Genomic DNA, 16,032 nt, shown 5'->3' with positions numbered 1-16,032 from the left:
AAATGTACAAGACCACACCAGATGTCATCTTTGTATTTGGATTCAGAACCTATTTTGGTGGTAACAAGACAGCTGATTTACAGTTCCTTAGATTACACCCAAAAAAATGAACGCAGACATAGACTTGCAAGACGTGGCCTGTATAAGAAGAAGCATACCTCAAGCAAAAGGAATGCAAGAACAGAATGAAGAAAAGTCAGGAGACTGTAAGGCCAATGTTAACACTGGCATAATGTGAGCTGGAGATTGGACACAGGTGGAGTAGATTCTGCAGTGACTTTATCTGCAGCGATTGTGAAGATTTTTCACAAGAGGATTGATAAACTAAAAAAAATTTTTAATCTAAATTTTAAAATAAATAAAATCAAACTGGGGAGCCAAAAAGGCTTTCCAGAGGAGGTACTGAAGTTTTGAAAAACAGGTAGACATGAGCTAGTTGAAGGGGAGAGAACACATCCTATGCAGAGAGCAGAGAGCACACGTACCAAGGCACAGGGATGGGACTGATCAATGTGTGCACAGCTATTTAGAAGTTATTTGTTATGGCTGCAGGGAAGGGGGTTACTTGTGGTTAACGGATGAGAAATGAAGCTAAAAATGTAGGCAGGAGCCAGAACTTAGTGTCTCTTATGCTAAATCCTAGCGTCACTTCCTGAATAATCCTTACCTTTCACATAAAAATAAGTAATGTTCACTGAGCACTTACTATGTATGTGTCAGTATCTGCTCGAAGTGCTTTACATGTATTAACTCATTTAATCCTCACAATAATTCAGGCAGTTGATACTATTATTATGCCTTATCTTACATGAGAGGAAACTGAGGAGCAGAAAGGTGAAAGAACTTGTCCCCAGTCACATAGCTGTATGACTGGCAGTCTAATTCCAGGGGCCAAACTATTAATCACTCTGCCTCTCATTAGTATGCGATGCTTCAAATATTTAAAACTTTAACTATTTTCAAGGTTATTTGGAGGCTATAGATTCTGTAATATTTCTTTTTATTTATTCTTTTTGCAGACAATGCTCTTTAAATTGTTTTTTAATGTTTTTATATCTGAAGGTAGTAAACAGCTTCACTATTTTCTTTTTCAGTTTTTTTTTTTTAATGATTGCCTATTTATTCTTTAAGTGAACCTCCACAATAACTTTGTTGAACTAAAATTTGGGATTAGAGGACTTTGGTTAAAAGTGCATTAAATGTATAAATTAAATTGGAAATGACTCAATGCTTCCACCCAAACAATTATTCAATGTTTCAGTGTTATATATTTCTTCATTCATCTTTTTTTAATTTATAAAGACATTTTTATAATTTTCTTAAAATAGATAGCATTTAATAAGATTATTCTTAGATGTGTTGTAATTTTCGTGGAAGTGTAATATCTTATGTTTTTTAATTCTTTATTTGGGTCATATAGGAATACTATTTATTTGTCCATAAGATTGTTTTTCCTGAAATGTGAAAAATAAAATTACCACTCAAAAACTATAAAAATAGAAAAGATATACACCTTGCTCAATAATGTCCAAAACATTCAGAAAAGATTTGGATCCATAGGAAAGGCTACAAAGAAACTATGGCATTTTATTCACTGTTGATGTGTGTTTGTTACACATTGGAACTATTGTCACATGCATTTCCATCTAATTTTTCCAATAATAAGAGAGAAGGTGACGTGTTGGTGAGTGTAATAGAGCCCCCTCCCTCAAATTACGTTGCTCTCCATGACCCATCCTAAGTCTCACAGTTCAAGCTAATCATTGACAGAGCTTTACAATCACAAGCTTTTTTACTGAAGCGTTGATAAGACAGTCGAGAAGCTAGTGGCAAATGAAGCCAGGCTGTGCGGCATGATCTCCAGGGAATGAATGGATTTTCTTCAGCACCGATGAAAGAAACATACGCTATAGGAAAACAATGTCCAGCGGGGGACTGCAAAGATCTGTCATCCTGTCAGCACTTATTCTCCTTCGAGCTGTTTCTGGATTCTCTGGAGACGGAAGAGCTATATGGTCTAAAAATCCTAATTTTAGTCCGGTAAATGAAAGTCAGCTGTTTCTCTATGACACTTTTCCTAAAAACTTTTTCTGGGGTGCTGGGACTGGAGCATTTCAAGTGGAAGGGAATTGGAAGACAGACGGAAAAGGACCCTCTATATGGGATCATTTCATCCATACACACCTTAAAAATGTCAACGGCACAAATAGTTCCAGTGACAGTTACATTTTTCTGGAAAAAGACTTATCAGCCCTGGATTTTTTAGGCGTTTCTTTTTATCAATTTTCAATTTCCTGGCCAAGGCTTTTCCCCAATGGAACAGTATCAGCTGCTAACGCAAAAGGTCTCCAGTACTATAATACTCTTCTCAACGCTCTGGTACTTAGAAACGTTGAACCTATAGTTACTTTATACCACTGGGATTTGCCTTTGGTGCTGCAAGAAAAATATGGGGGGTGGAAAAATGAAACCATAATAGATATCTTCAATGACTATGCCACATACTGCTTCCAGACGTTTGGGGACCGAGTCAAATATTGGATTACAATTCACAACCCATATCTAGTCGCTTGGCATGGGTATGGGACAGGTATCCATGCCCCTGGAGAGAAGGGAAATTTAGCAGCTATCTACACCGTGGGACACAACCTGATCAAGGTACTGTACAGCTGACTTATTATAGCTTCAGAGGATAAAGAGCAGGAGTTTAAAAGAAACTCTAAGAAATGTATCTTCCATTTAAATAACTCTTTTTATTGAAATCAACTCAATTAATTTTAGTCTAATTCACAAGTTCTATCCTCAAATTTCATTCTTAGTGTATGTTTTATCTATCTAAGCTATTATTAATATATTAATCCAATTATTTTCCTTAAATATTGCACTTTTTAAATTAACTATGTTTAAATCTACTGTTATACATCAGAGCATGAGAATGTGAGTTTACTTTCATTCTGTGGAAAATCAGTCCTCTATAAATTTAATTGTTGAAACCCTTTTCTGACCACATGCAACAATTTCAGAATTTTATATTAAGGCATGACCATTTCAAATATGTATTTGTTGTTAGTCTTGCTATTCTTAGTGATATTTAGAAATAGTGAGCTAAATAAATGTTAGCTAACTGATGATACATATTAAATGCAGGAATTGAAATAAATGTATTTCACAGTTGGTTTTATTTGTATTACATGGCAGAAAAGATGAGATTATTTGTTCTAGGAGCTAAAATTAAACTAGTACCATAAAAACTGGGAAGAATATGCTTTAAGTGTTTTAAAGGAGCATATTTCAAAAGCTAGAGTTTATGCTGGGAAATGCTAACATGATTAAAACAATAGTGAAAATGTAAGCAAAATAATAGCTAATATTTATTGAGTGCTTACTATTTACCACAGATGACATTAAGCATATTACATGCATTATCACATTTAATCCTCATGATAACCTTATGAACTGGGTCCTATTATTATCCCCATTTTAAAGATGAGCAAACTGAAGCTTAGTGAGATTAAATAACTTGCCCAAGTTTACAGAGTAAAATGAGCTGTGGTCAACATGGAATTTATAAATTACAACGTTAGTAAACATTGGATGCCTCTATTAAGAATATTTTTAAAAGAGCAATCTTTCAGGAATTTTCAAGAGATTTCATCTCACATTGAGGCTAATATCTAGAATCAGACTTCACTTTTTGAGCTAAATAGTTTGCTTGGGAAAAATAAATTACCCTGGACACCTGCTACCTTTTGAAAATGGAAAAAGCTTTACTAGTAGGGTTTCATAATGTGCTACGAGACATAATTTGATTTTTTAATAATCAAATGTTAAATATATAGAAACAGAAAAATGTATAGGAACATAAAATTACTCCATGTCTAAATTTGCACATACAAAATATGTTAATCCTTCTTTTCTTTTTGAACTTTCTGGTTTATTACACGTGTGCATTGTACTATGGTTCAGTCACATCTGCCCTTGCAGTTAACAGATTGCATTACAATCTCAAGGTCATTTACATAGCTTTGAATATAGCTGTATATAGAACATATTATTAATATGTGGGTATACTGTGATTTGGCAAATAGGCCTCAAGGGGAGAAAAATTATAGCTATTAACTATGAAGGTTATGATATATATTTTAGAAAAAATATTCCTTTTATTTAGTTCTTTCAATTATTAAAACAATACATGCTTGTGTAAACTGAGAAACATCAGATTGTACCAAAGGGTACACAATGAAAAGCTTAAATTTCTCCCTCCCTCCCCACCTGATAATCCCAACCTCAAGAAAACTAGTATTAGTAGTATTTTATATAGTCTTTTTAAAGTTATCTATGCAAATACATGCACATATATGCTTATTCAACTTTTGTGTAAAGAAAAATATTCTAAATTGTTAAGTTTTTGGTTACCTGGAAAAATGTTAACAATTAGAATTATCATGAAGAATATGTTTCAGTGATTCATTTAAAGCCTTAAAAACTGACTGATAAAAATACACAAGAAAAAGTTATAACTAACAAATAGATACTGCTTCCAAACTTATCCTATCAAAGCTATATTTTCAGATGTTTTTCATTTTCCTCTAATTTAAGATAAACTCTGCCTCTAACACAAGATTAACACTCTCTGATAGTAAGATAAATTTTATAGTTTTAAATTGATGGATTATATTTTTAAATTATTATGTTTTCCAAATAATTTCTTTCATCCCTTTAAAGTTTCTAAATCAAAAACCTACGTAAGGAGCATGAGGGGTCCCTTGTAATTAGTTAGAAAGTGAACTCTGCTGCATAACCCAGTGGCTTACAGCACCAGAGAGAAATCTTGCAATAGTCTGGCGGCCTGAGGTGAACTAGATTTTCTCACTTGCTCCCTCTCTGTCCTCCTTCTAACATAGAAAAGATTAATTTGATATTTTATGTTGCAATGAAGTATTTCTTCCTCATTATGCCACCTTGTGACCCAGAAGAAGCATTCTTTAGGACTAGTTTTTTGTCCAAGAATATTTATTGAGTTAAAAAAATTAATATAAAACTAAATTCATGGGTGGTTTATAGACCACTTTATTCCCCAATCCTCAGATATTGAAAAGATTTCACAGCGCCTATTGCAATGTTTCTAGCTCCAGGATGATGCTGAAAACACCAACTCAGTCTGAAATGTCCTGGTTTGCAGGAAACCTAAATGGTCTAGGCAGTCCTGAGACTGACCTGGAATCTAGACTCCACTTTATGTGGACTTGGTGGCACCTAGAGCAAGTCTCTCAGGTAGAAATTTACCATAACCACTCCGACTAATAGATGCTCCACTCTGAGTTTTTTACAATATTTGGAACAGAAAGAGGGTGACTTTTTTGGCCTTAACCATCTCTAAGCACTGTAATCATAGCTTTATATATTATCTATAATCTTTACAACAACCTTGCCAGGTACCTATTATTATCTCCATTTACAGAGTGACATTTCTACCAAGCATCATGTCACTCCCTTGCATAAAATCCATTAGTGGCTTCCCAAAGTTTTAGGGATCAAGTCCCAAGTTTTCATCAAGATCTTCAAGACACAACCCCAGCCTCCATTCCCTCCTTCCTGGCCATCCCCATCCCTCTCCCGTCCCCATCACTAATGCCGACCCCTTGTACCCTACACTCCACAATAATGCATGACTAGGAGTGCCTTAATTTTACCTTACTATTCCTCTCCACTCAGCCTCTACCAACTCTCTATCCAGCTAGAACACCCTCCTTACTCCCTGCTTTATCCATCTAATGTCCTTCAATACTCAATTTAGGCAGTCACCAGCTCTAAGTTCTCCTGGACTCGTTAGGCTTAGTGTCCCTCCTGAGGGCTCCCATAGTAAAATGTGCTTGCTTTTATCATAGCAGTCTTTTCATATGGTACTTTTCCATCTCCCCCAACTAGTCTGAGAGTTCTTTGCAAGGAGAGACTATTTTTCATGTGTTTTATGTTTCCACCACATAGCACAGAATATTAGGTACATGATAGGTATTAAGATTTGAGGAATGAGTGGTTTAGGATTTCTATCTTAAACCTTGTAATCGAAGAACCAATCTCAAGTTCAAAATTCATATTTCATTGCATTCTTGCTAATTCTTGAAATATTGCTTACATTAATCCAGTGGTGTGTTTATAAGTTAGGACTCTTGGTTGCAAGAGACAGAAACCTAATTCAAGTTGGCTCAAGCAAAAATGTGCATTTTCCAGTAACCAGATCACAGGGATGAATGGACCCAGTAACCAGGACACTCTCAGAAGCCCTTTATCTCAGTCTCTCATGTCCATTTCTTCTTGTGGGTTCTCCTCATTCTCTCCTTTGTAGAGGAGAGTTCTCTCTCCCAAGTTCAGTTTTTAAAACCCCAGAGACAGATCCTAGCCTGTTTGGCCTATGCACTCGTGCCTCAGAGCAGCAGAGCCACAAGTTTTCACATTAGTAAAGGCAATAATGGTGTCGGTTTTTATTCTATTTTTAAAGCAGTAAATATGCATAATAACTGAAATTTATAGATTCCATCCCCTCCTCCTTAAAATGAAATATCTGAGAGCCTCTGAGTAAACATGCAGGGAGGTTGGAGGATATGAGATTGCTCATAAGATGGTAACTCATTCAGTTTATTTCTCCACTAAATACTGCCAGCTTCCATGATAGTTCTGACCACTTCATGGTTTTAAATTATTATCTTTCATAGATGTGAACTGTTTACATAGTACCAGGATTCCTCAACCTGGGCGCTATTGACATATTGGGCCAAATAATTCTTTCTTGTCGTGAGTTGTCCTGTGCATTACAGGACGTTTAGCAGCATCCCTGGCCTCTAACCCCTAGATGACAGTGGCACCCTCCTCCACAGGGTTACAACAACAAAAATTGTCTCCAGACGTTGCCAAATGTCCCCTGGAGTTGGGGGCGGGGGGCGGGATAAAATTTCTCCCCCTTCCCTCCCATGAAAACCACTGACTTAAACCTATAAATTGGCAACTGGTTAAAGACATGAAACATAAAAAACAAGAAGTTTGAAATAGAATCAGTATGAGGGATGTAAAATTGTCTCAGTTTTACAAAACTGACTCAAGGAGATTTTCACCAGACCTGTAAGTCGCATACATAGACTCTAATTTATGCCATATCAGGATGTTTTTAGAGAACGAACAATTCTTTTAAAAATGTTAAATGAGGAAATAATGTTGATGATTGTATCTAATTTGGCTTTTCACACTTTGGGAATAAAGACTGTTCCTACTAACTTTGTGTTATTTGTAAAATACTTGAAAGAGTTGCCCCAAACTATTTCTCTTATATAGTTATTTATGAACAAAACAGTAAACTTACTTTTGAAAGCTTGTACTTTTTTAAGAGCAAAATTCAAGAATTCAAACAGAATGTTATAGAAGCAATATTATAAATATATAAATATTTATCCATTTTTGATGCCATAACACTGTGTTTCACAAAGTTTGGGTATTTTGTGCATCACTTCATGCTGGCTTTTTTGCTGGCTTTTTTGTTTCTTTGTATATCCAAGTACCACATGCACTATTATTTATTAAAACAGTTTTCTTTAAAAATGTTTATTTTGGGGCTTCCCTGGTGGCGCAGTGGTTGAGAGTCCGCCTGCCGATGCAGGGGACACGGGCTCGTGCCCCGGTCCGGGAGGATCCCACGTGCCGCGGAGCGGCTGGGCCCGTGAGCCATGGCCGCTGAGCCTGCGCGTCCGGAGCCTGTGCTCCGCAACGGGAGAGGCCACAACTGTGAGAGTCCCGCGTACCGCAAAAAAAAAAAAAAAAAAAAAAAAAAGTTTCTTTTGAGGGGAGTTCCCTGGTAGTCTAGTAGTTAGGATTCAGTGCTTTCATTTCTGTGTCCCGGAGTTCAATCCCTGGTCAGGGAACCCACAAACCGTGTGGCCAAAAAAACAGGTTATTTTGAAAGGAAATTTTATATCCTATTATACACGAAATACCAGTATTTTCTAATATCCTTAAAATAAATATGTAACATTTAAAATAAAAAAATGTTCATCTTTGTTATGCCCAATGTCATATCCCATACAAAAAGAGGTAGGTGTACCAGCCTTGGAAAAGACCACTGAATATGTAAATTTTATTCTGCATTTTAGTATATATTCAGTCGTAAAACCAAACACATTGTGTCATTTAAAAATGTGTCATAAAATGCTTTTTCTTATGTAATTAAAATAATTTTAAAAATATAAAAATATTTATTAAATGGGAAAATACCAATACTTATGTTTATGTATATGAGTATTTTATATATGAGTATTTTATTTTCTGAATATTTTAAACTTCTTTGAAATAAACTTTTCAGTACAATCTTTAAAGAAATAGACTTATATAAAATAAAATATATGTCAACACTTGTTTGTATACCACACACAAATAATGAAATGATTTTTTAAATTCCTCAGGAGCTCAAGAGATTTCTTAATACTGTGAAAGAGGGTTTCAGGACAAGAAATGTTGGGAAACTCTACTCTAGGTCAAGGCCTCACCCATTTGTTCCTGAGCCTACGATAAGACTTGATTTATTCCCTATTTTTCCACCTCTTTGAGGAACTCTGTCTTAGCATTTATTGGCGTCATTTCCTCAGAGAAGGTCACAAGCAGCTGCTTATGTATTAGGTGTTAAATAAATAATATTAATTATTTTCTATTTAAGGGAGATCTGCCTTGCCCCAGAAAGTACTTAAAATTGTAATTGAATAAAAGTGGACTTCAGACACACACACACACACACACACACACACACACATGCACACACACGCACACCAACCCAGATACTGGCATAAACATATAGTCTTTTCAGAACATGCAAATCAATTTCTGTGTATACCAGCTTCTATTAAAAAGTTTACATTGAAAGCCCATCTCAAAACAAGGTGCAGAATGTTGATCATCCTTAAAGCTGAGAGATGTGTTTTGAGGGGTCATCATACTATTCTTTCGATTTTTACGTGTTGTGACAAAAGCAAAAAATACATAAGAAAGTAATGAGAATATTTTGTATTTTTAAAAGAAAAGAAAAGAAAACAATCATCTTTATATAGTACACTTCTTAAGGACTTGTCAAAATTCTTAACCAAAATTTAGTGCTAAAACTGCAAAAATAGCTGTGAAAAAGCCAGCATTCACATGATTTATAGCTAAGCCTTCTTTGGCAAAAGACAGCTGCATTGCTTTCTTTTTTCTTTTTTATTAATTTATTTATTTTTTATTTACTTATTGTTTGGGCCGCATTGGGTCTTCATTGCTGCACGTGGGCTTTCTCTAGCTGCAGCCAGGGAGGGTTACTCTTCATTGCGGTGCAGGGGCTTCTCATTGCGGTGGCTTCTCTTTTTGTGGAGCATGGGCTCTAGGTGCGCGGGCTTCAGTAGTTGTGGCACGTGGGCTCAGTAGTTGTGGCTCACGGGCTTAGTCGCTCCACGTCATGTGGGATCTTCCCAGACCAGGGCTCAAACTCTTGTCCCCTGCATTGGCAGGCGGATTCTTAACCACTGCACCACCAGGGAAGTCCCTGCTTTCTTGAACAAGAAGGCTGCAGTGTTTCACAGGCACATTTAAATAGATTAAATGTCATTTTTAAACCTCTTTGGCCCAACCCCCCTACCTATATCTTGAAGACTAAGTGTAATATTTTGAAATGGAGTTTCTAGCTGGAGCATTTTTAGCTTGCCTTGGTTAGACAGAAGCAAAGTCTTCAAGGATCGTCTGAAACGTTTTTTTTCCATGGGAAAAAAAAGGAATTTTTAAAAACTCCCTTATTAAAGTTGGGTTGCAAGACAATACATTAAAATTAATTTTTGCTAAATCTTGTAGCTAAAAAACTAGCCCAAGCTTTTCTGTCAGTGAGAAGGTTAAAAACAAACTTACTTGCTACCTTCCACCACATCCCCGCCAACACCAAAAACAAGCAAACAAACAAAAAAGAACACAGAAATGGGGAGCATAAAGGACAGAGATTGGTCTTAAGTCTTAAGATGGAGACTTGAGACAATTACTACAGATAACTTTTTGACATTCTATCATACTATTCTTAATAACTATTATTTTAAGCAGAATTTTTTTCACACACCTAATGTATTGTCAGAAACTGTACTAGGTACTTTATATATGTTAGCTCATTCAATTCTCACATCAACCCTGCCAGGTAGATATTCTTATAGGCATTTTATAGTTGATGAAACTGAAGCCCACAGAAATTTGCCTGAGGTTACAAAGCTGTACAAGTGTGGGTTTTTTACTCATAATAAGTGTCAGATCCAAAATTTAAATTTCATCTGTCCAAATCCAAGCTAGCAGGTTTAATGACATGAATCAGCTACCTAGCCTCAGTGAAAAACGATTTACAGCCTACAACTCCATTGCAGCCACTTGTGTTGATGCAGACTCAATAGATATTTGACTCATATTCCCTATTTAAAGACCAAAACAGGGCTTCCCTGGTGGCGCAGTGGTTGAGAGTCCGCCTGCCGATGCATGGCACACGGGTTCGTGCCCCGGTCCGGGAAGGTCCCACATGCCATGGAGCGGCTGGGCCCATGAGCCATGGCCGCTGAGCCTGCGCGTCCGGAGCCTGTGCTCCGCAACAGGAGAGGCCACAGCAGTGAGACGCCCGCGTACCGCAAAAAGAAAAAAAAAGACCAAAACAATCTATGTATATCCATTCATCTGTCAATGGACATTTAGGTTGCTTCCATGTCCTGGCTATTGTAAATAGTGCTGCAATGAACAGTGTGGTACATCTCTTTTTGAATTATGGTTTTCTCAGGGTATATGCCCAGTAGTGGGATTGCTGGGTCATATGGTAGTTGTAGCACATATATATATGATGGAATATTACTCAGCCATAAAAAGAAACGAAATTGAGTTATTTGTAGTGAGGTGGATGGACCTGGAGTCTGTCATAGAGAGTGAAGTAAGTCCGAAAGAGAAAAACAAATACCGTATGCTAATGCACATATATGGAATCTAAAAAAAAAAAAATGGTACTGATGAACCTAGTGGCAGGGCAGGAATAAAGACATAGGCATAGAGAATGGACTTGAGGACACGGGGAGGGAGGGGGAAGCTGGGACGAAGCGAGAGTAGCATCTACATATATACACTACCAAATGTCAAATAGCTAGCTAGTGGGAAGCAGCTGCATAGCACAGGGAGATCATCTCGGTGCCTTGCGATGACCTAGAGGGGTGGGATAAGGAGGGTGGGAGGGAGACGCAAGAGGGAGGGGATATGGAGACATATATATGCACATAGCTGATTCGCTTTGTTATATAGCAGAAACTAATACAGTACTGTGAAGCACTTATACTCCAATAAAGATCTATTTTTAAAAATCTATCTACATGTTTTATTTGTCCACAAAACCTATGAACAATTTATTACTGACCCATACATTAACCATTAGTTTTTTCCTTTGTCCCCATGATTTTACTTTTTATTTGCTCAAAACTTTAGTGTCCCATTAAAGTGCTGTGAAATCACATACGTGTGTCCTCTGCGATGCCATCTAAAGTTTAAAAATGTTAAAACAATCATTCATTTAATTAGCTAATGCATAGTACATATATATATATAAATACATATATATATATATATATATATTTTTTTTTTTTTTTTGCCATGCCACGCAGCTTTTGGGATCTCAGTTCCCTGATCAGGGATTGAACCCGGGCCACAGCAGTGAAAGCCCAGAATCCTAACCACTAGGCCACCAGGGAACTCCCCGTAGTACCTATATTATTATCCCAACTCATCTTCATTAGGATCTAAGACACCTCTAACAAAATATAGGAAATAATGATCAAACAAGTTAAAACTAGTATTCTTATAGATGTTCCTAATCAAATTTGAATAAAAGGTAAAAACAGCTTTCGGATAAGAATTGCTAAAAAGTTTCAATAACCAGAATACCATTGTTAGACAGAAGAGTCATGTAAAAAAAAACTATTTGTAGACGGCAATTGGTATTTTATAACCTTCAAGAGAGCAGTATTTACCTTTTCTAATCATTAAGTAGAAAAAGTTATACTTCAGTGAATGATTAACAGGTTTAAATAAATGTAATTATAAATGTTCAGAGAATAACATTATGATCGTATTTAAACAGCTTAATTTGATATGAACACTCTCATACATGGAAAATTAGGCCCAACTGGAGAACAGAAAATATTGTAAGTAGTGGAAACAGTGTTAGATATGACGAAATTATGAACTGAGGGAAACTTCACACTCGTTTATAATACATGTATCATTTAATTGCATGTAAAAAATCTTACTGAGAAAACTCAATATTAGACAATAGTCTATGTTAAAAAGGAGTAATTAAAATTATTGAACATTAACAGCAATTCTCTTGCTGAAAAGTAGAGGGATGCTGAGAATAGATCAGAACCTCTAACTTACTAACCAATAAACAGTGAATCACAGAAGTAATTAAGTGATTTCCTGGGTGATCTAATAGTGCTACTTGTTTGGGGGAGCCTTAAGGCTGATGAAAACCAGGATCTTTTAGTATTTGGAGGATTCCATTCATTGGTTCTTTGTAGCATCATATCTTGACCACAGATTATGTGACTGAATCTTAAATAAAGAGCTGGGTTTACTGTTATCAGTTCTTCTTCCATGTTAATCATCTGTGTATTGTACGCCTCCTCCTTCTACCTTTGAATATCAACGTATTATTCCGGAGTAAAAATACATAATGAAATCCAGAATAACAGAACTTTTAATTTAAGTTTCTTTCTTTTCCTTTGAGATTTTTGGAACTTCAGAGAAAGTGAAGAGTAATAGCATAGAGCAATTAAATTCACTGACAGAAACCATCTGTTTCAACCAATTCTCATGACTTTTTTAAATTTCAAAGATAATGCATTTTTACTGCAAAACATTCAAACAACACAGAAAGACATAAAGTTAAAAAGGAAAGCTCTCCTCTTTTCATACTCCCTAATCCAATACCCTAGAAGTAACAACTGCTAGCAGCTTGTTCAATGTCCAAATATTTTTCTATGTATATATAAGCATATACATATAGTCATTTTTTTAACAAATTTGAATATTACTACATTAAGCTTTTGTTATCATTTCTAATTAATTGAAATGTAGACGTATACTGTTTTTCTTCTACTTATTTCTATACTTCTCTCTCCTACTAGAGGTCAGAGTTCATCTGAAGGCAGGAGCTATCTTGTTAATATTTTTTCTAAATGCCTACTAAGGTGACTTGCATTTTTTTTTTAAGCAGTCTCCATAGAGACTCTCAAAAATTGCCAATGGCAACTATATTTCAAGTCTTCATGGCAGGGTATTAGGAAAATTTTCAATTAGCAATAATCATGCCTCGGATAAACCTCATTGGCTATGATACTGCCACTGCACAAAGCTACATTGTGTTTGTTAAATAAGTGTTTATAGACTTGAATTTAAGCAATCAATCAACATAAATGAATGAAGAGTGAAGAAAAGGATAAAATAATAGCCATGGGTTGAGGCCTTCCCTGGTGGCGCAGTGGTTGAGAATCTGCCTGCCAATGCAGGGGACATGGGTTCAAGCCCTGGTCTGGGAGGATCCCACATGCCACGGAGCAACTGGGCCCGTGAGCCACAACTACTGAGCCTGCGCGTCTGGAGCCTGTGCTCCGCAACAAGAGAGGCCGCGATAGTGAGAAGCCCCCGCACCGCGATGAAGAGTGGCCCCCGCTTGCCACACTAGAGAAAGCCCTCGGACAGAAACGAAGACCCAACACAGCAAAAATAAATTAATTAATTAATAAAAACTCCTACCTCCAATAAAAAAAAGAATCCACCTGCCAATGCAGGGGGCGTGGGTTCAAGCCCTGGTCCAGGAAGATCCCACATGCCGCAGAGCAACTAAGCTCGTGTGCCACAACTACTGAGCCTGAGCTCTAGAGCTAGCGAGCCCCAACTACTGAGCCCATGCACCACAACTACTGAGCCTGAGCTCTAGAGCCGGCGAGCCCCAACTACTGAGCCCGTGTGCCACAACTACTGAGCCTGCGTGCCACAACTACTGAAGCCCGCGCCCCTAGAGCCTGTCCTCTGCAGCAAGAGAAGTCACCGCAATGAGAAGCCCGCGCACCGCAACAAAGAGTAGCCCCCGCTTGCCACAACTAGAGAAAGCCCACGTGCAGCAAAGAAGACCCAACGCAGACAAAAATAAATAAATAAATAAATTTATTTTTTAAAAAAATAGCCATGGGTTGAAGGAAAGAGATAACTAAAAATAATTTCTCTAAACTTGATTTTGCTGATGTGTATAATTTCTTGAAGGGGAAAAATAATTAAGCAGAACAGAAGGTAATGCCGAGGAACTGTTTGACTGGGGACTGAGGGGATTGGATGAAGGCATAATCAAAACCATGACTCTCAGATTGTCTCTTAGAGTGTTCCTGGCACCCAAACACTGTCAGATGGCTTTCTCAATGTACTGGCCCTTGTTTTTGTGCCATGTCTGTTACATACCCTTGCATTTGCACAGCCTGTTCAACCACCTTTGAGTCTAAGATGTAAAAGTGTGTTTCAAAAGCTCATAATTTAATTTGCATCATGTCCAGAAATCACAGTGATCTAGAGGCTGAAGGATTTAGTTCTAATTCTGGCTTTGCACTAACTGAGACCTTGGGCAAGTCACTTCTTTTTCTTTTTCTTTCTTTTTTTTTTTTTTTGGCCGTGCCATGCGGCTTGTGGGATCTTAGTTCCCTGACCAGGGATCGAACCCCGGGACCCTGCAGTGGAAGCACAGAGTCCCAACCACTTGACCACCAGGGAATTCCCGAGTCACTTATTTCTTTTGCTTAAGCATCTTATCTATAATAGATAGTTTTTAAGAACTGGACCAAATGATCTCTAAAGTCCATCTTCTATCTCTAATTAGCAGGCAAGAACACAGAACTTGGAGCAATACAGCCTGGGCTTGACTTTGCTTATGAGTAAGCTACCTAACCTCTCTTCTCTCTCCTATAAAACGGGAATAATAATAGTACCTACCTCTCAAGATTTAAATGAGGATTAAATGAGATAGTACATGGAAAGTGCTTAGAATAGTGCTCAGCACATTTAGCACTAAATATATGTTCATTCTTATTACTGTTTATATTGTAAATTTTCTATGGTTCTGTAATTTAACCACTATTCTGTTATATTTGATCATGAAAGTCACTCATCTTTAAGGACCATTTAATTATGATTTGTTCAAAGGCGATGCTGGGCTAACTGCTATGCAACCACAGCGTCCCTGCCCTTTCAGTCTAACATTGACAAGGGTGTAATGATCACCATCCTTGGTCAAGACAGTCAAGTGTAGAAATGGTTCCTAAGGGACTTATTTAGCCTCTGACACCAGTAAGGACAATATCCAATGTCAACATCGCTGGTTCTAGGAAAGAGGTACAGGGAATTACACATAAATGTTACATGCTGTACTAGACACTTGGACAACTACATGGTTTTCTGAATACCTCAAATTTGCTGGCAGGTCCTCCATGAACTTTCTAGGTGATCCTAAATTCCAGACACATATAGATATTTTATTCTCAACAGGTGAGAGTGGGACCCTCATTCTAGGACTGTTTAATTCTTTTAATAACCAAGTACAGCCAAAAGAAAATATAATTTTAAAACAGTATGCTGTGGTTCATGTCAAATGGCCTTTCCCCAACACTCAAAATTTAGAACTGGTGGGACATACAGAAAGCACAATGGTTTAGTATAGTGATCAGAGAGGCCTGAATTCACATCCTGTCTCCATGACTACCTAGCCTCTGTGAACTTGTTTCTTCTCTAAAATGGGGGAAAAATAAAACCTGCTTTGCAGAGGCTGTATTATCAACAATGTATGTCAGGTCACCAACAAACTAGCTGATCCATAGTGGGCATTTATTCAACAAGTATTCTATGCCAGGATCTTCCCTGGACATCTGTATGTATGACTGTGAACAAAAGAGATACAGTTCCTGCACTCAAGAAGCTCGT

At 37.1% G+C, this 16,032-nt stretch overlaps 1 protein-coding gene and 1 non-coding gene across 2 annotated transcripts in view; one reads left to right on the top strand and one right to left on the bottom strand.

The window, feature by feature from the left end:
- The first annotated feature begins 1,833 nt into the window (after positions 1 to 1,833).
- The window catches only part of KLB (klotho beta), a 35,108-nt gene continuing 20,909 nt past the window's right edge, over positions 1,834 to 16,032 (top strand). The window contains 1 exon segment of the mRNA XM_060147312.1: positions 1,834 to 2,658. Coding sequence (XP_060003295.1) covers positions 1,834 to 2,658 — 825 coding nt within the window.
- LOC132520124 (U4 spliceosomal RNA) lies at positions 13,286 to 13,425 on the bottom strand. The gene has a single exon (XR_009540488.1). It is a non-coding gene; the product is annotated as a U4 spliceosomal RNA (small nuclear RNA).

The sequence above is a fragment of the Lagenorhynchus albirostris genome, chromosome 4, assembly GCF_949774975.1.
Source record: "Lagenorhynchus albirostris chromosome 4, mLagAlb1.1, whole genome shotgun sequence".
Classification (NCBI taxonomy): domain Eukaryota; kingdom Metazoa; phylum Chordata; class Mammalia; order Artiodactyla; family Delphinidae; genus Lagenorhynchus; species Lagenorhynchus albirostris.
This window is presented reverse-complemented; position numbering and strand designations above follow the sequence as displayed.